The sequence below is a fragment of the Nerophis lumbriciformis genome, linkage group LG12, assembly GCF_033978685.3.
Source record: "Nerophis lumbriciformis linkage group LG12, RoL_Nlum_v2.1, whole genome shotgun sequence".
Classification (NCBI taxonomy): Eukaryota; Metazoa; Chordata; class Actinopteri; order Syngnathiformes; family Syngnathidae; genus Nerophis; species Nerophis lumbriciformis.
In genome coordinates this window covers 15958801-15983864 of record NC_084559.2, presented here as the reverse complement: position 1 = coordinate 15983864, position 25064 = coordinate 15958801, and the positions used below count along the sequence as shown (strand labels likewise).

At 38.9% G+C, this 25064-nt stretch overlaps 1 protein-coding gene across 2 annotated transcripts in view; it reads right to left on the bottom strand.

Moving 5' to 3' along the window:
- The window catches only part of LOC133595404 (max dimerization protein 1-like), a 47171-nt gene that overhangs the window by 20989 nt on the left and 1118 nt on the right, over positions 1 to 25064 (bottom strand). Inside the window, exon 3 of one of the 2 annotated variants that reach the window (XM_072914319.1) lies at positions 7704 to 7745. The exons of the other annotated variant lie outside the window; for it this stretch is intronic. Coding sequence (XP_072770420.1) covers positions 7704 to 7745 — 42 coding nt within the window. The remainder of the gene's footprint in view (positions 1 to 7703; positions 7746 to 25064) is intronic. 2 annotated transcript variants of the gene reach the window in all.

Here is a 25064-nt window from a genome sequence, read left to right as displayed (position 1 = left end):
TGTGCCGTGGGAGAATATCTAATTTCACCTATTTGGGTTAAAAAATATTTTTGCAAACCAGTATTCATAGTTTGCAAATGATGTGTTGTTGTGGAGTGTCAGTGCTGTCTAGAGCTCGGCAGAGTAACCGTGTAATACTTTTCCATATATGTAGGTGGCAGCCGGTAGCTAATTGCTTTGTAGATGTCGGAAACAGCTTGAACCAAAAATAAACAAAAGGTGAGTGCCCTTAAGAAAAGGCATTGAAGCTTAGGGAAGGCTATGCAGAACAAAACTAAAACTGAGCTGGCAACAAAGTAAACAAAAACAGAATGCTGGACGACAGCAAAGACTTACTGTGGAGCAAAGACAGCGTCCACAATCTACATCCGAACAAGACATTACAATCAACAATGTCCCCACAAAGAAGGATAAAAACAACTGAGATATTCTTGACTGCTAAAACAAAGCAGGTTCGGGAAATATCGCTCAATGGAAGACGTGAAACTGCTACAGGAAAATACCAAAATAGGAGCGCAAGACAAAAACTAAAACACTACACACAAGAAAACAGCAAAAAACATCAAAATAAGTCAGGGCGTGATGTGACAGGTCGTGATAGTACACCTGCTTTGAGACAAGAGCTATGGTGATGCATGGTTGGTTATGGTTTAAAGTCATATCCAACAATTGCGACAATTACTTTTTACTGTCAACTGAGTTTAGTTTTTTAATGATTTCTGCTGGTGGTGTGCCTCCGCATTTTTTCAACGCACAAAATGTGCCTTGGCTCAAAAAAGGTTGAAAAACACTGACGTACCACAACCTCTTCTTATCAACAAATGGCTTCAAAAAGGCATTTCCTAATGGCCTTTTTGTGGCAGAGCCACCTGGACCAATATCCTTTGGACTCGCCCCCACCTTCGTGAGACCATGACGTTTTCTGGCCCAGATGGACTCTGTTTTGCATTGACTATAAGAAGAAAGACGAATTATTGATTGAGACACATTTCGCTCGGTCATAGCTAACGGATTGCTGTTTGAGACCAATGTTGCCTTTGTCTGTGACCTTTGCCAAATCGATTTTGTCAAATCTTTTAAGGAGGTCCCTGGCCACTGACTGGTCAATCGAAGAATGCAGGTAGAACCTAACACCACCTTGCAGCAAATGAAACAATGCATTATCCAAACAAATGTAAGTAAAAATGCAAATAATTGCAGTAATAGAGCCGTGTCGGAGTGATGGGACAAGCAAATGGGCCAGGAGAGGTATGTGATCATCACATACATGAAAGGAAAGCAACAGTAAACCTAATGTGAAGTTGCTTTCACATAAATACAAATTGCAGTTCAATAATGCAATTAAACTTGTTTTTCAGCATCCATCCAATACTGCAGTAGTACCAGATTACATTACCTCCCATTAGCCCTAAAACCGCAAGTATTCAGTGTAATGTTTGAAAACAAATCCAAGTGTTCCTTGCTAAAGATTAAACTAGAAGAGAACAGAATTTCATCATCAAATACTTTGTCTACATTGGATTATTATCTACACTGAAAATACTCCCAGCAACTACTTATTGCTTGCTGGCTCCTCTTCTTGTTAGAAGGTAGGGGTCCATTGTCCCTAAGAAAGATGTGCTCTGTAGTGACTGTACAAGCCAATAAGAGCTTTGAAGTTTCTGCCGCATATGGGACAGATCAGACCAGGTGGTAATATACATTTTGGCATGACTCTTCTTTCCAGTCTCCTCCTCCTTTTTTCAAGTATCATAGATGTTATTTTTGTCTAGGGATGTCCCGATCCAGGTTTTTGCACTTCCGATCCGATACCGTTTTTGCATTTCCGATCCGATACCGATACTGACCGATACCGATACTGACCGATACTGGCCTATCCGAGCATGTATTAAAGTTTAAAGTTATTTAGCCTACTTAGTTGTCAGAATCATGTTGAAAAGGGTTTTAGTACTCTTGATAACAACTAGCCAGCTGAATTAGGTGAGTTTGAATAATACACAATGGTTGGTAACAAGAAACTGACCTGTTTATTCAAGGATAAACACAAAATAGACAAAATTATACATGACAAACAGAAATGGCATCATTGAACTAGGGCTGGGCGATATGGCCTTTTTTTAATATTGCGATATTTTAAGGCCATATTGCGATACACAATATATATCTCGATATTTTTGCCTTAGCCTTGAATGAACACTTGATGCATATAATCACAGCAGTATGATGATTCTATGTGTTTTGATTGATTGATTGAGACTTTTATTAGTAGGTTGCACAGTGAAGTACATATTCTGTACAATTGACCTCTAAATGGTAACACACCAATAAGTTTTTCAACTTGTTTAAGTCGGGGTCCACTTAAATTGATTCATGATACAGATATATACTATCAGATATATACTATCATCATAATACAGTCATCACACAAGATAATCACATTGAATTACTTACATTATTTATAATCCAGGGTGTGGAGGGGGGCGCCTGATGTAAGTGTCAAAAAGACAGCCAAAAGAGTTTGATATGAGAATAAATCTAAAGTTAAAATATAGGGTAGAAATGCACCCATTTGCAGGAAATGTAGTCTTGATTTTCAAAATGTTCTTTCAAGGCTTGCATGTCTACATTAAAACATTCTTCTTCATACTGCATTAATATATGCTACTTTTAAACTTTCATGCAGAGAAGGAAATCACAACTAAAAAAATCACTAATTTTTTCATACGTTGTTGATGTGGAAAGTTTTGCCTCTGCATTTGGATGGTGTGGACGTGTGGCACCGAATGGAGATAAGCGTCTCGACAGACGTTACAATATTTGAACAATGATGACAAAAACTGTTGTCTCTGTCGTGTCCGTGTGTCGAAAATTGTTATGCGCTTATTTTTTTATTTGATTTTGTGCGTGGCATAGATTTGCCGTGCGCAGAGGACGCTTGAGCAGGCGCGCACCTTAGCGGCTGCGCTAGCATCACAGCTAACGTTAGCCATACCGCTACCTCGCTCTCTGCTGGGAGAGGACGTATACGTATGTGACGTATGACGTGACAGTATGTGACGTGTGTAAGAAGGTGCGCTCGCTGTCTGTGAGAGGGAGACACAGGAAAGAGTGAGAAGAGCCTGTCGTGTAATGCCAGCAGCTAAAAGCAACTGCGTGAGAATTGTGGATGTGTTGAAGTTGTGCTGGAAAATGCGGAACGGAAATTACGGAGCAGCAGAAAAGTGGAATGTATTATTTAAATCGGTGCGTTGGAAAACACGGACCGGAGTTTTTTTTTTAAACTGGATCTGCATCGGCATTTTCCCATGCCTTGCCGATACGCAATTTTTGGCAAATATCGGCAGCCGATCCGATCCAAATATCGGATCGGGACATCCCTATTTTTGTCCTCATACTTTGTCACTCCTTCACTGACTACAGCTCTCCATGTTATTCTGTCTTTTGCTAGGTCTGCCCAGTATGTAGTATATATTTCACATTGTTTCAATGTCTTCTTTAAGCAATCCTTGTGGCGTTTTCTCTGCCCACCAACATTTCTTTTCCCTTCATTTAGCTGACAGTACAACATCTGTTTTGGCAGTCTTTCGTTATTCATCCGTACGACATGCCATGCCCATCGTGGTTGGTATTTAACAATTGTACTCTCGACACTGGGAAGCATGGCCTGTTCAATTACACTGATGTTTGTTCTCATATCTTGCCACCAACTACTTATAGTATAACACGACAACACAGCAACTGTCCAGCCCCCTCTGCTTTGAAGGGCAACTGCACTTTTTTTAAATTGTATTTTTCCTATCGTTCACAATCATTATAAAAAACATGACGACGGATGGATTATTTTTTTTAAATGCATTCTAAATATCAAATAAACGTAAATAAAAGTCCGCTTACAGCAGAGTCAATGGGAGCTCCTCTATTTCGCCCATAAAATCCAATAAATAACCATTCAAAAATCCCCAACAATACTCAAATTACATTGTGACTTGAAAATAAACTCCTTCCCACCCAACATTGTCCAAATCACTCCTAAACAGCAACAATTGTTTGCGCTGCAAACATTTTTGGTCCAACTATCATAATTTTTAAAGGGGAACATTATCACAATTTCAGAATTGTTAAAACCATTAAAAATCAGTTCCCAGTGGCTTATTATATTTTTCAAAGTTTTCTCAAAATTTTACCCATCACGCAATATCCTAAAAAAAGCTTCAAAGTGCCTGATTTTAACCACCCGTCCATTTTCCTGTGACGTCACATAGTGAAGCCAACACAAACAAACATGGCGGGAAGAACAGCAAGCTATAGCGACATTAGCTCGGATTCAGACTCGGATTTCAGCGGCTTAAGCGATTCAACAGATTACGAATATATTGAAACGGATGGTTGCCGTGTGGAGGCAGGTAGCGAAAACGAAATTGAAGAAGAAACTGAAGCTATTGAGCCATATCGGTTTGAACCGTATGCAAGCAAAACCGACGAAAACGACACGACAGCCAGCGACACGAGAGAAAGCGAGGACGAATTCGGCGATCGCCTTCTAACCAACGATTGGTATGTGTTTGTTTGGCATTAAAGGAAACTAACAACTATGAACTAGGTTTACAGCATATGAAATACATTTGGCAACAACATGCACTTTGAGAGTGCAGACAGCCCAATTTCCATCAATTAATATATTCTGTAGACATACCCTCATGTCAGCAGGCCAGGGAAGCTAGGGTCGATATTCTTCTCTTGATCATCTTCGGGACGGTGTGAGCCAAGACATCCAGGGGGTTTAGCTCGCTCGTCTGCGGGAACAAACTGCCACCATTGCTTGCCGTGCTACCGAGGTCCTTTGTCCCTGAATTGCTCACACACTTCGGCAGATTCAATGGGGGTCTGGCGGCAGATTTCTTTGACTTTATCGTTGGAAATGCATCTGCTTTGAGTGTCGCAGGATATCCACACATTCTTGCCATCTCTGTCGTAGCATAGCTTTCGTCGGTAAAGTGTGCGGAACAAACGTCCAATTTCTTGCCACTTTCGCATCTTTGGGCCACTGGTGCAACTTGAATCTGTCCCTGTTCGTGTTGTTACACCCTCCGACAACACACCGACGAGGCATGATGTCTCCAAGGTACGGAAAACAGTCGAAAAAACGGAAAATAACAGAGCTGATTTGACTCGGTGTTTGAGAAAATGGCGGATTGCTTCCCGTTGTGACATCATCACTCCGAGAGCGAATATTAGAAAGGCGTTTAATTCGCCAAAATTCACCCATTTAGAGTTCGGAAATCGGTTAAAAAAAAATATGGTCTTTTTTCTGCAACATCAAGGTATATATTGACGCTTACATAGGTCTGGTGATAATGTTCCCCTTTAAGGTATTACGGTTTAATGTTAACGTTTTATTAATCACAACTAGACCCCCAACTATGTCAAATTCTCCCCAAACTTGTCCAATTTGTTTGTGCTACCTTTGTGCTGCAAAACTTTTTGGTCTAACAATTATAGTTTAAGTTTAATAACTGATGCGGTAGGAGCTGTCTTTGTTTTTATTTGTGGAACTTATACGAACACTGAACATTTTGACCATGGACCAAAATATTGTACCAAGTATTGGGACTAAATAAGACCTGCACAGATATAAAAAAAAATATATATATATATATATATATATAAAAATATATAAAATACTCACTTTGCATCGAAAACCTGTGTTGAGTGTCTTTAGCACAACATTTCCTCCGAGCCCAATCTAGGCCCATTATCTCTTTTTCATTGAGGTACACATCATATATGATGTACAAAATATGAAAACAGAAACATGATCTAAAAAATACTTGTATCACAGATTAGATGATATGAAATAAGCAGGAAGAATGTGTTTGTCTGGAACGCAGGCGTTAAAGAAGTACTTTAATATATCTAAGAAAACCCTACAGACAGCGATCTGTAAAACATACATTGTGGAAAATATCAAGAAGGGGATCTTCTTCTTATGGACAGAATTTCTAGGCGCAGTCAAGGCGTTGAGGGTATCTGGTTTGGTGGCTGCAGGATTAGGTCTCTGCTTTTTGCAGATGATGTGGTCCTGATGGCTTCATCTGGCCAGGATCTTCAGCTCTCACTGGATCGGTTCGCAGCCGAGTGTGAAGCGACTGGGATGAGAATCAGCACCTCCAAGTCCGAGTCCATGGTTCTCGCCCGGAAAAGGGTGGAGTGCCATTTCCGGGTTGGGGAGGAGATCTTGCCCCAAGTGGAGGAGTTCAAGTACCTCGGAGTCTTGTTCACGAGTGAGGGAAGAGTGGATCGTGAGATCGACAGGCGGATCGGTGCGACGTCTTCAGTAATGCGGACGCTGTATCGATCCGTTGTGGTGAAGATGGAGCTGAGCCGGAAGGCAAAGCTCTCAATTTACTGGTCGATCTACGTTCCCATCCTCACCTATGGTCATGAGCTTTGGGTTATGACTGAAAGGACAAGATCACGGGTACAAGCGGCCAAAATGAGTTTCCTCCGCCAGAGATAGGGTGAGAAGCTCTGTCATCCGGGGGGAGCTCAAAGTAAAGCCGCTGCTCCTCCACATGGAGAGGAGCCAGATGAGGTGGTTCGGGCATCTGGTCAGGATGCCACCCGAACGCCTCCCTAAGGAGGTGTTTCGGGCACGTCCGACCGGTAGGAGGCCACGGGGAAGACCCAGGACATGTTGGGAAGACAATCTTTCCCGGCTGGCCTGGGAACGCCTCGGGATCCACCAGGAGGAGCTGGACGAAGTGGCTGGGGAGAGGGAAGTCTGGGCTTCCCTGCTTAGGCTCAGATAAGCGGAAGAAGATGGATGGATCTTCAGCGAAAAACGTTCTCCACGTCGAGTTTAATCATCGGAATTCCAAACATCTTGATTGACATTTTGTTACGTGAAGTATGTCGCACACAAAAGGAAGGTATCCCTGAGAGCATTGACTCAGTCTGTGGCGCCATTCAGTATTCATCATGTACATTATTATTTTTGAATTTTGCAATACCAATCACATGATTGTTTTATAGTTTTACCATTGTAAAATTGCAATGCCTCTAATCTATGAGGTTACTACACAGCTATAGCCATAAACGCTATTGGTAATAATAACTAGCATAATTATTTATTTAGTTTTTCGGCTATGGTTTACTCATTCCATGTCAGCCAACATTTTTTCACCCTGATGCACCTCTAAATTATTATTAAATACATGAGACACAGCACCTCTTTTTGTAAGCTGCAGAGCTGTAATTGTATTCAAGTAGACCCAATATATTGCCAAGTGATGAGTGTTGGCCAAGATAACAAGAGTGATCTCATCACAGAGTGAGGTGTGAGGTGTGGATGCAACACAAATCTGTCCTGACTGGACTGATTTATGGAACCCGGACGACATGCTATGTACATCATGCTCGAGCAGTCATGTTGAGCTGACCGCCCGCCGCTAAAATGTCTCCTGCAGTCACCTTGACTGACCCACTTTGCCTTAACAAGTGGCCACTGGCCAGCAGCCAGACACTTATTTGCTGCTGTCACTCTAGTCTACGTGATGTCTTCAAACGCCACAGTCTATAAACATGGCCCTCGACCAACAAACCACAACACGCATGCACCCAGCCACACCTCTCCGCACAATGTTTGTACGTTGGAGTAGCAATGAATTTTATTATTATTAACATGCAAAACCAACTTTTCTTACCTATGAGCACCTGCTGATGTGCATTTGGGATCTGCATAAGTCCTGAAAATTTGAAATCAAAGTGTGAAGGTATTGCAGAGATATTTATACAAAACAATCTTGGCATCACCAATTGGGAACATAGTCAGCGGATTATCCATATATGGTATAAATCTACCCGGAATGACTTGCGAGCATCTGCCATTTTTTAGTTTATGCGCACGCATCTGTAGTTTGGACAACGAAATGCCCAAGATTCTTCTCGAAAAACAAAAATGCTTTTATTGGTTGCATTACCCAACACAGGACACTACGCAAACCTTCAGTTAAGTAAGAAGTGCCTGGCTAACTTTTTTGTTTCACGGCAATGCGCCTTCAACCGTAGACAAGTTGCTTCGAGTGTGTGCCAAGAAGAGTCCTACTTCACCCACAAACTTTTACAAAAAAATGTATTTTATTAAAAAAAACTACTTTTAATGGCGGGCTCGGTGACTATCGGTACTATCTATGGCAATAGAGGAGACAATGAAATGATAAGTAATAACAATAGGTTAGAAATGTGCGAATGATATGATACAATGTTAGTTCAAGTTGTTGTGTAGCTAGCTTAGCCTTCTACTGTAAAACAATACGCGTCACCGTCCTCCAGCAAAATAAAGAATGATTTTCCGAAACACTACTTTTAATTGGATCAGTGCCTACTGTGTTTGGCAATGGTGATATAGAAGAGAAAATCATTTTATTGTCAATATACACATGTATACGTCCAGGATCTAGCATTACAAAGTTAGACTCTGTAGACGTTTAACCTTAGCCAACATGTATATTTCTAGACCCGTATGTCAGCCGGATTTCCTTCCCCTATCTCGTGCGCCTACATCGCCTCCTTCCTACAAGCCCAGTGTCACTACACAATCGGCTCTGTAAGACACGATCGGTCAACGCATACGCCAAGACTACGTCACTTCCGTCAACTTGTTTTACAGCAGTTACGATTGTGGCCGCCGTTACAGTTACCATGGCTTTCGTTTTTGTAATCTTTATTTGAATAACAATGTCATATAAAATATTACATACAAAACAAAACAAACTGTTAGAATAATTTTATCTGAGTTATCACAAAAACTTAGTGTTTCACGGAGTTCCCGGCGAGAAGCAAAAACATGTCTTTGAACCTACCAAGAAGGCTTGTAAAAATCCACTGTGTAGGGGGGAAGCAACATGAAGGTGTTTATGTTTCTTTCATGTATTGTAATCAACAGAAAGATATTGTCTGACCCAAGAACTACAAAAGCGAAGAGGAAGCAGGACCAGACTCCACTCCAGGCACCGCTTTTTTTTAACTCTTTTTTAAGTCTTTTACGAACCTTTCTTTAAACTGTTTTACGACCTTTTCTGTGAAGTGTTTACGACCTTTTCTTTTGAACTGTTCTGTAACCAAAGGCAAATAAAGGAGAAGGCGTACAATCTTTTGCCAGAGCGTGCTGAGACACTGTTCAAGGGTACAGTGTCCATGTCTCTCCTCAAATTGAGCCAAATTTAATTCTGTCTCTGTTTAATTCTTTGCTTCTTGTCTTGTTTAACAGATGTCATCAGTGTTTGAACCTGACACAAACGTTACACTGCAAAAACTGAAATCTAAGTAAGATGAAATATCTCAAATAAGGGTGATATTTGCTTATTTTCTGTCTGATAAGATAATTCTTCTCACTAAGCAGATTTTATGTTAGAGTGTTTTACTTGTTTTAAGGGTTTTGGTCCTAGCTTGTTGCTGAGATTGTATGACCTATATTGAGTAAAACATGCTTGAAACTAGAATATCAACTGTTGCAAAGCTGTGTCATCAACACTCACAAGTTCAAAACTACTTATTTAAAGTAATAATTTCTTATTTCAAGAATGAAAAACAAATCATGACTTTGACACAATTGTGTCTCATAATTAAAACAGATGACAGCCAAATGGACTTTGCTGTTTTATTTTCAATGAAACAATAGAAAATACGTACTTATATAGTAGTACAGTTGTTATTAGTGAGAATATACTTATTTTTAGGTATTTATGGCTTCATTGAGGTTAGCTAATTTGACTTTTTTTGGAAAGTCTTGACAAGCCAAATTTTCTTGTTCTATTGGCGGATAATTTTGCTTAGTTCAAATAAAATACCTCTAATTTTTGTATTTTTTATTCTTGTTTTTCAACACTGACTTTTTGCAGTGTACATAAGAGAATGCAGTATTTAATTTGAAACACTACAGATTCGTACAGAAACCTGACCGATGTGCTCAGCAGCCTTAAATGGCAAGAAATCTCTTTTTTTTAAACTACAAATACATCAACTCACAATACTGATCATTTAAAAGTAAACTTTGTTAGACCGCAAATATAGGTTTATGTTACAGTAAGTGCCTTGTTTAAAAAAAAATCAACATTTAAAAAAATTAATTACGCGGTGGGAGTCAGTGGCGCCATGTGCGTCTTTCATTGAGTGCAAGTAGTTGAAAATGTGGCGATAATACTCGCTGATTTTTTTTTTTTAATCTACCAATTGTTCATGTTTATATTCTTGTTCCCTTTTACTCCTACACTGCAAAAACTGAAATCTAAGTAAGATTAAATATCTCAAATAAGGGTGATATTTGCTTATTTTCGGTCTGATAAGATCATTCTTCTCACTAAGCAGATTTTATGTTAAGAGTGTTTTACTTGTTTTAAGTGTCCTAAATGATCTCAGTAAGATATTACAGCTTGTAGCTGAGATTTTATGACCTATATTGAGTAACACATGCTTGAAACTAGAATATTAACTGATGCAAAGTTGTTTCATCAACACTCACAAGTATAAAATGACTCTTTTAAAGTAATAATTTCTTACTTCAAGCATGAAAAAAAAAATCATGATGCCGAGCGCATATCATTATGTCAAGATAATGGCACTAGCATTTGCTTAATTTAAGAATATTTTTCAACATATTGAGCAAAAAGGTCTCTAGTTATTTGTGAGAATATACTTATTTTAAGGTATTTTTGGGTTCATTGAGGTTAGCTAATTTTACTTGTTTTGGAAAGTCTTGACAAGCCGAATTTTCTTGTTCTATTGGCAGATAATTTTGCTTAATTAAAATAAAATACCCCTAATTTTTGTAATTTTTTTCTTGTTTTTGAACACTGACTTTTTGCAGTGTAGGTAAGCTCTTGTTTTATACAAAACAAATATCACAGAACACGACATCCTAGAAGCTCCGTCGTTAGAAATTGCGAATCCAGAAAGTGACGTAGTCTTCGCGCATGCGTGGATTGATCGTATATTCCCGTATCAATCGTGTAGTGACAACAAAAACAAACCACGGTGAGCCGCGGCTCTCGCTATATCATCTGGGATGTTGTGTTGATGTGAAAGCCGCTTAAAACCGATGGCTGAAGGCGGCCACCGATGTCCATAGTGCACAATAAAAGCAAGAGCGCTAAAATAAACTACAAAAAAAAGCTGACTGCAGCTGATTGGCATGACGGGGCGTGGTTAGGAGGAGTTAATTTGCATCTCACAACTTTGCCTCTCAAATCGAGCTATTTTGAAAGAGCAAAAAAGTGACTTGAAAATAGGTCTGTAAAACAGATTCCTATGCAAAGAACCACTATTACGTACATGCAAACCTCAAGGAAAAGTTTTAAATGTAGAAAACAAATCATGAAATGACCCCTTTAAATAGCAGGACTAAGATCATGTGTGTCAGAAAATCACACAATTTTAAATAAGCAATAAAGTTAATAGGATAATACAATGTTTAGTTTAATTTGATTGTCTTAATTCCATTCTAAAGAAAATGAAAATACGAAAAACAACAGCATAACGAGGAAACATATGTAATGCTAGAAGAACATGTTGAAATGTGGATGGTCATACCACAAAAATGACATGCAGGATATGTTTTCTTCCATTGTACAGTGGAAGATGTTTATGTCAACACCGACTGGATGATTGATTTCGACGTAAGTGGTTGGCAACATAACCGAAATTGAACCCAAAACGAGGGGTTGCATGCACATTTACTTGTGACTTTAGCTCGACACATAAGTAGAATGGGTGGTAACAAAGGACCTTTGAACCAACAAAAGTTTGTTGACTTGGTTTTCCTTCTGCTGTTTATATTTGTATTTTGAGTATTCTGTTTTCATACGGCATGTTGTACTCTCATCTATCAGAAGCAGTAATTTAAGCTTTAAGACGGGCACAAATCTTTCTTCCGGTGGCTAACAAAAACCTGGATCTCAAATGTTTATGTCGACGAAAACATTCAACCATGTAATTTGTTACTCGTATAGCCACACCTGAGGTTTTACTTCCGTACCTGACGGTTTCAGCTACAACTTTAGCATGAATTCATTAACGTGGACCCCGACTTAAACAAGTTGAAAAACGTATTCGGGTGTTACCATTTAGTGGTCAACAGAGGTGGGTAGTAACGCACTACATTTACTTCGTTACATCTACTTGAGTAACTTTTGGGAGAAATTGTACTTCTAAGAGTAGTTTTAATGCAACATACTTTTACTTTTACTTGAGTATATTTATAGAGAAGAAACGCTACTTTTACTCCGCTACTTTTATCTACATTCAGCTCGCTACTCGCTACTGATTTTTATCGATCTATTAATGCACGCTTTGTTTGTTTTGGTTTGTCAGACAGACCTTCAAAGTAGGATCTAGCGCATGCCTGCGTTTCATCCAATCACATGCAGTCACTGGTGACGTTGGACTCCGTTTCACCAATCAAACAGAGCCAGGCGGTCACATGATTAACAAGCTTAAGCTTACATGAACTCAACAAAGCACATCGCGGTAAGTAACGTTAGTAGATATTTTGGCTGTCACCGTAGGCTGATGTTAGCTTCCCTGCTATGGATCACTGTCAAATGTACATCGTGTGGAGACATTTATTAACGTACTGCAGCCTCATAGACACACACACGCGCATGCATAGAAACACCAATCAGTGTGTTCCCAGGTGCAGCCCACACCTATCAGTTGCGGGCTGCACCTGGGAAGTTGCGTAAAAGTTGCGTAAAGGCTTACTTGTTATTTTCCTTTGTAATCTCTGCCTACTGAGTTATTGTGGATCAATTTGCCATAATTTTTTTATGTTAATGTATTATTATTTAATATATATTATTGTTTGCTCTTGAACGCATCATAATTATCCCCTCAACTCCCCCCAAAATGGATTGACTCGCTGGAATAAAAAAAGACAATATAACATACATCCATTAACGCAGATGCATATGAAAAAGTGCAATATATTTATCTGTACAGTAACATATTTATTTATTTATATCTGCACCTTATTGCTTTTTTATCCTGCACTACCATGAGCTAATGCAACGAAATTTCGTTCCTATCTGTACTGTAAAGTTCAAATTTGAATGACAATAAAAAGGAAGTCTAAGTCTAAGTTTTAGTTGCTTAAGAGATATTCCTGGCTCTGAATTTGCTCATTGCTATTTTTATGTTTTTGTGCATTTGTTGCCGTCATCATTAAACGAACAGGTTACTCATCAGTTACTCAGTACTTGAGTAGTTTTTTCACAACATACTTTTTACTTTTACTCAAGTAAATATTTGGTTGACTACTCCTTACTTTTACTTGAGTAATAAATCTCTAAAGTAACAGTACTCTTACTTGAGTACAATTTCTGGCTACTCTACCCACCTCTGGTGGTCAATTGTACGGAATATGTACTGTACTGTGCAATCCTAATAAAAGTTTCAATCAATCAATCAATCAATCAATCCAGGTCAGTACTACCAAGCTTTTGTTTTGAGGCTTACTTTGCACTGAACAGGAAGTCACTGTGCGCACATTTTGATTCTGTTTAACGAGACAGTCGCTATGTTTTGTTTTAATGCTGCTTAGCAATAAGGAACACATGTTGGAAAAAACGGATCCCTATGGATCTCAAATGTTTATGTCGACGAAAACATTCAACCATGTAATTTGTTACTCGTATAGCCAGACCTGAGGTTTCACTTCCGTACCTGACGGTTTCGGCTACAACTTTAGCATGAATTGATTAACGTGGACCCCAACTTAAACAAGTTGAAAAACGTATTCGGGTGTTACCATTTAGTGGTCGATTGTACGGAATATGTACTGTACTGTGCAATCCTAATAAAAGTTTCAATCAATCAAACAAACGGTTGCCTTCCTCAAAAGGTTGTCACGTGATGTTGCTGTGACATGTCTGGTCAGCTTATTTAAACCGTTTTTGGCGCTGATGTCATGCTTGTAGTAGCAGGCTGACAACGCCATCTGCAGTCCGACCTCTTCAGGACTGTGTCCCAGGTGTGGGAAAGTTGGTACGCCCCCTCGTCCCGGTTCACAGACTGAGTGGTAAGCTTCCGCATCTCCATTGTTTCTACGTATGATTTCTTGAACGACAAACAATGTATCTCATATATTACATTGTATTTGTGTTCTTGGTCTATTTTGTCCTTAGGGTGAGCTAACAACTGTCGTAGTTTAGTGTGAGGTTTGACTGGATGTATTAATGTTGTGTTTGTACCTTCTCTGCGACCCCCCTGATGTATGGAAGTATGACCATGGCCATGTTTTGCTTCTCATTACTTTTGCTTGGTTTTTTGTTTCCTCTTGATGTTTTGTTCAGCTTGTTGCCACCCTGTCTCTATGGTTGTGTCCTGGGCATGACGTTAAAGTGCATCCGGCAGTGGAGGCTCCTCTATGGGGTCTTGGGGCACTAGGAGGTTAAGCCCTTTACTACTGTTACCCCAGGTGGCCCTTGGCAAAGGCCTCGTACCTGACTGCCCCCTAGCCAGGGATACGGTGAAGACCTCAACGGCGGAGCAGGCGGAAGACGGTGGATTTAAGAACTACCACAACGGCTGCGATGGCAGAAGAAGGCTGCAGCAGGAAAGGGTCCCCAGTCATCTTGGACTCCAAGCCACTGGACCCTGACCCGATTCTGTCAAGGATCATGGGGTGACTGTCTCTGCACCAGTCTCCCCACGCTAAACAAAGTCACGCACAGGCATCCTCCATAAAGGGATACACCCCTACCAGGAGGATCGAGTGACTGCCGATGATGCTATGGCACACTTTGGGTAGTTGCAAGTTCTTAGTGGTTTTGTAATGTGCGGTTCCTCCTCCTTTCTGTCTTGTTCCAACGTGATGAGATTGGTGTATTCAAACAGTGTTCTTACAACCGGACTGTTTGTGATTCATGGGGTGTTCCGATGTCCAAAGGAGGTATTGATCTGTGTGAGTGGGTTTTCAATATATTTGAATTGTTAAACTGCCATTTTCCAAATGTTTTATGTCCAGGGTCCAGAAAGTTTATTGTGCTGTCCTTCTCTTCTATTTGGGTGAATCGTATATTGTTTGTTTCATCCAGTGTGTTGAGGTGGTCTGGGTGTTCCTGTGTATGTCCTATTTTTATTATTTCCAAGACGTCATCCACATACCTTTTCCATAAGGAGAGGCCGCAGTGTGCTGGTGCTGTTTGGAGGGCACGGGGTTCAAGATCTTCCATGAAGAAGCCACTCATTATGACCGACAACTAGATATGTCCGATAATGGCTTTTTTGCCGATATCCGATATTCCGATATTGTCCAACTCTTAATTACCGATTCCGATATCAACCGATACCGATATATACAGTGGTGGAATTAACACATTATTATGCCTAATTTTGTTGTGATGCCCCGCTGGATGCATTAAACAATGTAACAAGGTTTTCCAAAACAAATCAACTCAGGTTATGGAAAAAAATACCAACATGGCACTGCCATATTTATTATTGAAGTCACAAAGTGCATTATTTTTTTTAACATGCCTCAAAACAGCAGCTTGGAATTTGGGACATGCTCTCCCTGAGAGAGCATGAGGAGGTTGAGGTGGGCGGGGTTTTGGGTAGGGGGTAGCGGGAAGTGTATGTTGTAGCGTCCCGGAAGCGTTAGTGCCGCAAGGGGTTCTGGGTATTTGTTCTGTAGTGTTTATGTTGTGTTACGGTGCGGATGTTCTCCCGAAATGTGTTTGTCATTCTTGTTTGATGTGGGTTCACAGTGTGGCGCATATTTGTAACAGTGTTAAAGTTGTTTATACGGCCACCCTCAGTGTGACCTGTATGCAGAGGTGGGTAGTAACGCGCTACATTTACTCCGTTACATCTACTTGAGTAACTTTTGGGATAAATTGTACTTCTAAGAGTAGTTTTAATGCAACATACTTTTACTTTTACTTGAGTATATTTATAGAGAAGAAACGCTACTTTTACTCCGCTACTTTTATCTACATTCAGCTCGCTACTCGCTACTAATTTTTATCGATCTGTTAATGCACGCTTTGTTTGTTTTGGTCTGTCAGACAGACCTTCATAGTGCCTGCGTTTCAACAAATACAGTCACTGGTGACGTTCACTCCGTTCCACCAATCAGATGCAGTCACTGGTGACGTTGGACCAATCAAACAGAGCCAGGGGTCACATGACCTGACTTAAACAAGTTGAAAAACTTATTGGGGTGTTACCATTTAGTGGTCAATTGTACGGAATATGTACTGTACTGTGCAATCTACTAATACAAGTTCCAATCAATCAATCAAAAGTGTGAAGGAAAAAAGACCATACAACCGTACACCCCGTCAAAAGCCTAAAGACTGACTGCACAGTTCCTGTCTTCACAATAAAAGTGCCGCTCCATCGCGCCTGCGCTTTCAAAATAAGAGTCTCCGAAAGCCTGCGCAAACAAGCTAGCAAGCTACGGAGTTTGCCGCCAATGTATTTCTTGTAAAGTGTATAAAAACGAATATGGAAGCTGGACATATAAGATGCCAAAAACCAACCACTTTCATGTGGTATTAGACAGAAAGGAGGAACTTTTCTTCTCCTCCATTTGAAAACGTGGACGTTTGTCATCACTACTGTCTGATTCCAATCAATGCAAGTCATCAGAATCAGGTAATACACCAACTTATATTCTTGTCTTCATGAAAGAAAGGAATCTATATGTGTTAAACATGCATGTATATTCATTAAAACACTATTAACATGTAAACAAAAACGGCAAAAAAACAAAATATAAATTATATACTGTATATATCAATGTATGTGTATATATATATATATATATATATATATATATATATATATATATATATATATATATATATGTATGATATGTGTGTGTATGTTACTCATCAGTTACTCAGTACTTGAGTAGTTTTTTTACAACATACTTTTTACTTTTACTCAAGTAAATATTTGGGTGACTACTCCTTACTTTTACTTGAGTAATAAATCTCTAAAGTAACAGTACTCTTACTTGAGTACAATTTCTGGCTACTCTACCCACCTCTGCCTGTATGGCTGTTGACCAAGTATGCGGGGCATTCACTTGTGTGTGTGTAAAAGCCGTAGATATTATGTGACTGGGCCGGCACGCAAAGGCAGTGCCTTTAAGGTTTATTGGCGCTCTGTACTTCTCCCTACGTCCGTGTACACAGCGGCGTTTTAAAAAGTCATGAATTTTACTTTTTGAAACCGATACCGATAATTTCCGATATTACATTTTAAAGCATTTATCGGCCGATAATATCGGCAGCCCGATATTGTCGGCCATCTCTAGTTGGTATTGGAATTTTTCAAATCGGTCGAGAAATGTTGAAGTAGTAACATGTTCAATTGAGAAATGGTATTACGGAATTCCTGGAATTTCGGGAAAACTGAGAATTCTTCCAGTTTTTTGTCCTCATTAAGAGGAATGTTTTGACAGTGGAACGGTTGAAATGCGTTGAAAAATGTGGAAGGAGTAGTCGCCAGAAAAAAGGGTGGAAATGGGGCTTTGAAAAAACGAGGAATTCTGGAAAATCCTGGAATTTTTTGCAACTTGGAAAAGGTGAAGTTTAAATTTCCAGAATGGTGGAATGTGTTGAAGGTGTAATAGTTTGAATAGGTTAAAAAATGGGGAAATGGTGGAAGTTTGAAAAATGGCCAATTCATTTTGAATGGGAAAAAATGTCCCGAAAAACCTGGAATTCTGGGAAATCTGGGAATTTTTGGAATTTGTCAAGGGAAAACCCGCGATTCCTGAATAAGCTGAACAGTTTGAAGTTGGAACGGTTTGAGTCAGGTGAAAAATGTGGGAATTGTTGAACTTTGAAGAATGTCCCATTCATTTCAATGTGAATTTCCCAAAAATGTGGGTATTTCGGGAAAAGCGGGATTTTTTTTGAAAATGGTAAAAAAAAAAACTTGAATGGTCTGAATGAGTTGAAATGGTTGGTGTAGGAGAAATGTTGAAGTAGTAACATGTTGAATTGAGAAATGGTATTACGGAATTCCTGGAATTTCGGGAAAACTGAGAATTCTTCCAGTTTTTTGTCCTCATTAAGAGGAATGTTTTGACAGTGGAACGGTTGAAATGCGTTGAAAAATGTGGAAGGAGTAGTCGCCAGGAAAAAGGGTGGAAATGGGGCTTTGGAAAACGAGGAATTCTGGGAAATCCTGGAATTTTTTGCAACTTGGAAAAGGTGAAGTTTAAATTTCCAGAATGGTGGAATGTGTTGAAGGTGTAATAGTTTGAATAGGTTAAAAAATGGGGAAATGGTGGAACTTTGAAAAATGGCCAATTCATTTTGAATTTTAAAAAGTCATGAATTTTACTTTTTGAAACCGATACAGATAATTTCCGATATTACATTTTAAAGCATTTATCGGCCGATAATATCGGCAGCCCGATATTGTCGGTCATCTCTAGTTGGTATTGGAATTTTTCAGATCGGTCGAGAAATGTTGAAGTAGTAACATGTTGAATTGAGAAATGGTATTACGGAATTCCTGGAATTTCGGGAAAACTGAGAATTCTTCCAGTTTTTTGTCCTGATTAAGAGGAATGTTTTGACAGTGGAACGGTTGAAATGCGTTGAAAAATGTGGAAGGAGTAGTCGCCAGAAAAAAGGGTGGAAATGGGGCTTTGAAAAACGAGGAATTCTGGAAAATCCTGGAATTTTTTGCAACTTGGAAAAGGTGAAGTTTAAATTTCCAGAATGGTGGAATGTGTTGAAGGTGTAATAGTTTGAATAGGTTAAAAAATGGGGAAATGGTGGAACTTTGAAAAATGGCCAATTCATTTTGAATGGGAAAAAATGTCCCGGAAAACCTGGAATTCTGGGAAATCTGGGAATTTTTGGAATTTGTCAAGGGAAAACCCGCGATTCCTGAATAAGCTGAACAGTTTGAAGTTGGAACGGTTTGAGTCAGGTGAAACATGTGGGAATTGTTGAACTTTGAAGAATGTCCCATTCATTTCAATGTGAATTTCCCAAAAATGTGGGTATTTTGGGAAAAGCTGATTATTTTTTGAAAATGGTAAAAAAAAAAAAAAAACTTGAATGGTCTGCATGAGTTGAAATGGTTGGTGTAGGAGAAATGTTGAAGTAGTAACATGTTGAATTGAGAAATGGTATTACGGAATTCCTGGAATTTCGGTAAAACCGGGAATTGCGTGGCATTCACTTGTGTGTGTGTAAAAGCCGTAGATATTATGTGACTGGGCTGGCACGCAAAGGCAGTGCCTTTAAGGTTTATTGGCGCTCTGTACTTCTCCCTACGTCCGTGTACACAGCGGCGTTTTAAAAAGTCATGAATTTTACTTTTTGAAACCGATACAGATAATTTCCGATATTACATTTTAAAACATTTATCGGCCGATAATATCGGCAGCCCGATATTGTCGGCCATCTCTAGTTGGTATTGGAATTTTTCAAATCGGTCGAGAAATGTTGAAGTAGTAACATGTTGAATTGAGAAATGGTATTACGGAATTCCTGGAATTTCGGGAAAACTGAGAATTCTTCCAGTTTTTTGTCCTCGTTAAGAGGAATGTTTTGACAGTGCCCATCCATCCATTTTCTACCGCTTATTCCCTTTGGGGTCGCGGGGGGCGCTGGAGCCTATCTCAGCTACAATCGGGCGGAAGGCGGGGTACACCCTGGACAAGTCGCCACCTCATCGCAGGGCCAACACAGATAGACAGACAACATTCACACTCACATCCACACACTAGGGCCAATTTAGTGTTGCCAATCAACTTATCCCCAGGTGCATGTCTTTGGAGGTGGGAGGAAGCCGGAGTACCCGGAGGGAACCCACGCAGTCACGGGGAGGACATGCAAACTCCACACAGAAAGATCCCGAGCCCGGGATTGAACCCAAGACTACTTGAAATGCGTTGAAAAATGTGGAAGGAGTAGTCGCCAGAAAAAAGGGTGGAAATGGGGCTTTGAAAAACGAGGAATTCTGGAAAATCCTGGAATTTTTTGCAACTTGGAAAAGGTGAAGTTTAAATTTCCAGAATGGTGGAATGTGTTGAAGGTGTAATAGTTTGAATAGGTTAAAAAATGGGGAAATGGTGGAACTTTGAAAAATGGCCAATTCATTTTGAATGGGAAAAAATGTCCCGGAAAACCTGGAATTCTGGGAAATCTGGGAATTTTTGGAATTTGTCAAGGGAAAACCCGCGATTCCTGAATAAGCTGAACAGTTTGAAGTTGGAACGGTTTGAGTCAGGTGAAACATGTGGGAATTGTTGAACTTTGAAGAATGTCCCATTCATTTCAATGTGAATTTCCCAAAAATGTGGGTATTTTGGGAAAAGCTGATTATTTTTTGAAAATGGTAAAAAAACAAAAAAAAACTTGAATGGTCTGCATGAGTTGAAATGGTTGGTGTAGGAGAAATGTTGAAGTAGTAACATGTTGAATTGAGAAATGGTATTACGGAATTCCTGGAATTTCGGTAAAACCGGGAATTGCGTGGCATTCACTTGTGTGTGTGTAAAAGCCGTAGATATTATGTGACTGGGCCGGCACGCAAAGGCAGTGCCTTTAAGGTTTATTGGCGCTCTGTACTTCTCCCTACGTCCGTGTACACAGCGGCGTTTTAAAAAGTCATGAATTTTACTTTTTGAAACCGATACAGATAATTTCCGATATTACATTTTAAAGCATTTATCGGCCAATAATATCGGCAATATCCAATATTATCGGACATCTCTAGTTGTAGCCAAAACCATCAAGTACGGAAGTAAGCACAGGTCTGGCTTTTAAGAATAACAAATTGCATAATTGTTTAAAGACCTAAAGAACTTCTTTGGATTATTCAACCATGTATTTTGAGGTCAATTTAAGGTTTCATTCTGCCACAACGAAGCCACTACACTGGCCATTCTAGCGGCAACTTGAGCCGGTGAAAGCTCTTTAGTGGCGCATGAGCGCATCACTTGCAATTCTCTGCCATAACGCTAGGGGCAGTGTTTTCCTGTGAGTGAGCAACCACAACTCTCATTGACTAGCTAGCTATATAGCATTCTGTGTAGGAATGGGCATAGACATCTTATAAATAGACGCAGCATCGACCGCTACTGCCTACTGGCGCTGACGAGATGCAGGGCTGCCATCTTGGAGTGGTGATCCGCTCCGCTCAGTGCAATTCATTTGGCAGGAGCAATGAACTGTCAGCGCATTTAATTCATTTTACCTCACTGAATACCGCTGATTTTTGTCATACGTGTAGCTATGATAAAGGACACATGATTTGGTGTGTTTTATTATTCATAGTTTGCTTAACAGTAATACAATATTCTTATATGCTATAAGCAGAGGTGGGTAGAGTAGCCAGAAATTGTACTCAAGTAAGAGTACTGTTACTTTAGAGATTTATTACTCAAGTAAAAGTAAGGAGTAGTCACCCAAATATTTACTTGAGTAAAAGTAAAAAGTATGTTGTGAAAAAACTACTCAAGTACTGAGTAACTGATGAGTAACATACACACTCATATATATATATATATATATATATATATATATATATATATATATATATATATATATATATATATATATATATATATACATACATATACATTGATATATACAGTATATCATTTATATGTATTTATTTTGCTGTTTTTGTTTACATGTTAAAGGTGTTTTAATGAATATACATGCATGTTTAACATATAGATTCCTTTCTTTAATGAAGACTAGAATATAAATTGGTGTATTACCTGATTCTGATGACTTGCATTGATTGTAATCAGACAGTAGTGATGATAATGTCCACGTTTTCAAATGGAGGAGAAGAAAAGTTCCTCCTTTCTGTCTAATACCACATGAAAGTGGTGGGTTTTTGGCATCCTGTTTGTCCAGCTTCCATATTCGTTTTTATACACTTTACAAGAAATATATTGGCGTCAAACTCCGCAGCTTGCTAGCTTGTTTGCGCTGGCTTTCGGAGACTCTTGTTTTGAAAGCGCAGGCGCGATGGAGCGGCACTTTTATTGTGAAGACAGGAACGTCCTCATGTGCGGTCAGTCTTGAGGCTTTTGACGGGATGTACGGTTGAAATAAAAAAAGTATATTTTTTCCTTCACACTTTTGATTGATTGATTGGAACTTTTATTATTAGATTGCACAGTACAGTACACATTCCGTACAATTGACCACTACATGGTAACACCCCAATAAGTTTTTCAACTTGTTTAAGTCAGGTCATGTGACCACCTGTCTCTGTTTGATTGGTCCAACGTCACCAGTGACTGCATCTGATTGGTGGAACGAAGTGAAACGTCACCAGTAAGGCAGGCACTTTGAAGGTCTGTCTGACAGACCAAAACAAACAAAGCGTGCATTAACAGATCGATAAAAATTAGTAGCGAGTAGCGAGCTGAATGTAGATAAAAGTAGCGGACTAAAAGTAGCGTTCCTTCTCTATAAATATACTTAAGTAAAAGTAAAAGTATGTTGCATTAAAACTACTCTTAGAAGTACAATTTATCCCAAAAGTTACTCAAGTACCGGTAGATGTAACAGAGTAAATGTAGCGCGTTACTACCCACCTCTGGCTATAAGTGACCAGACGTCCGAGATCAAAACTGGGAATATAATCCCAGAGAAGGGGGGAAAAAAACGGTCACCTATTTTTAAATTGAAGAAACAATATGATGAGGTTATATATACACATGTGTATATCCTACATACAAATTGGGTTGGAAAGCTAGACTAAATTTAGACTTGTATAATACTGTATAGCCACTGTCCTTCTGATTGTCTAGTTAGCTAACATATATTACCCTAACCCCCCTACACAATCTGGACTGTGGTCCTAACTTTTACCCCTGTTGGCTTTTACAATCTTTATCTTCATCATTTATTTCAACTTTATGTAATTCAAGTATGACAATTTCAAATGTAATCAATTTCATTGACAAGCAATTCTATTATGGTCATACTCTTGTTTGCTAGCGGCTACGACTTCAGTACTAATGAAGATCTTTGCTCCTTCTCAACTCTGTGGTAATATTATTTTCACAAAATACAACCAATAGTACGTTAACGTTAAATCTTACTTGTGAAAAGTAATCCCCGATTCCTATTTTCGATAGTCCGCATCTTTGTTTTCTACCTGTCAACTGTCAGTTTAGGCTGCTCATCACCACTTCAAGATGGCGGCCAAATTTATCGCGTCACAGCAGCGTCTACTTTTTATAAGATGTCTATGGGAATGGGTACCAAATTCGGTACTTTAAGTAGTACTCAACACATTTTGGCGGTACAACTATGTACCAATTTACTGAAAATGAAATGGTACCTTATTTCAATACCTTTTTCCGCACACAACAAAACGTGGCATCGACTCAAGCCCATAGCCGCCAAATAAGCGTATTCATAGCAAACTACCTCTATTTTTCATGCCAACAGGGCAAGCATGCCTGATAGAAAGTGCTCAAAAGCAAGCTCCACTTTTCAAAATGGCGCTAGCTCAACGATAATATACATTGGTTATACCATAGACGTGCCACTGATCAGCAATAGAAATTTTACATGGCAATTTCAACACTTCCAAATTTGGTCATTACAACAATGGGAGGCCGGGCTTTCTGCTCCGCCACTCCCAGTCTGTGGAACGCTCTCCCTGACCACCTGAGGGCACCACAGACTGTGGATTATTTAAAAAAAAGGCTTAAAAACCCTTCTTTTTAAACAAAGTCTTTTTTTAGATATATGCATACTAGTTTTAGCTATTTGGCTGTTCTAGTTTTTATTATCATTTTATTTATTTAATTATTTTTTTTCTTTAATACACTGTAGCACTTTGAGGTTGTTGACTCAATGTAAAGTGCTTTTTAACAAATAAAATCTATTATTATTATTAAAACTACAACTAAGATGCATGTTATAGTTAGACAGCTGGTGTGTAGCAAGTACAATACTTACAGTATAAATACTTTATAGAGCGCAACAAAAAACAAGACTGGCAAATTCAGCTTAATGGCAGTGAGAAAACTAGAGTAACACATCCATACTCATTATGTGTAATAATTTAATAGGAATGACTACCGTATTTTTCGGACTATAAGTCGCAGTTTTTTTCATAGTTTTTATACTCAGGAGCGACTTATGTGTGAAATTATTAACACATTACCGTAAAATATCAAATAATATTATTTAGCTCATTCACGTAAGAGACTAGACGTATAAGATTTCATGGGATTTAGCGATTAGGAGTGACAGATTATATGTTATAGTTATTTGAATGACTCTTACCGTAATATGTTACGTTAACATACCAGTTGGTTATTTATGCCTCATATAACGTACACTTATTCAGCCTGTTGTTCACTATTCTTTATTTATTTTAAATTGCCTTTCAAATGTCTATTCTTGGTGTTGGTCAAATACATTTCCCCCAACAAATGCGACTTATACTCCAGTGCGACTTATATATGTTGTTTTCCTTCTTTATTATGCATTTTCGGCCGGTGCGATTTATACTCCGGAGCAATTTATACTCCAAAAAATACGGTACTAGCTATTTGGCTGTTCTAGTTTTTATTTGTATTTATTTTTTATTATCTTTTTATTTTTATTTATTTATTTTAATACACTGTAGCACTTTGAGGTTGTTTACTCAATGTAAAGTGCTTTTTACAAATAAAATCTATTATTATTATTATTAAAACTAAAACTAAGATGCATGTTATAGTTAGACAGCTGGTGTGTAACAAGTACAATACTTACAGTATAAATACTTTATAGAGCGCAACAAAAAACAAGACTGGCATTCAGCTTAATGGCAGTAAGAAAACTAGAGGAACACATCCATACTCATTATGTGTACCATATTTTTCGGAGTATAAGTCGCACCAGAGTATAAGTCGCACCGGCCGAAAATGGATAATAAAGAAGGAAAAAAACATATATAAGTCGCATTTTTTGGGGGGAATTTATTTGATAAAACCCAACACCAAGAATAGAGATTTGAAAGGCAATTTAAAATAAAATAAAAATAGTGAACAACAGGCTGAATAA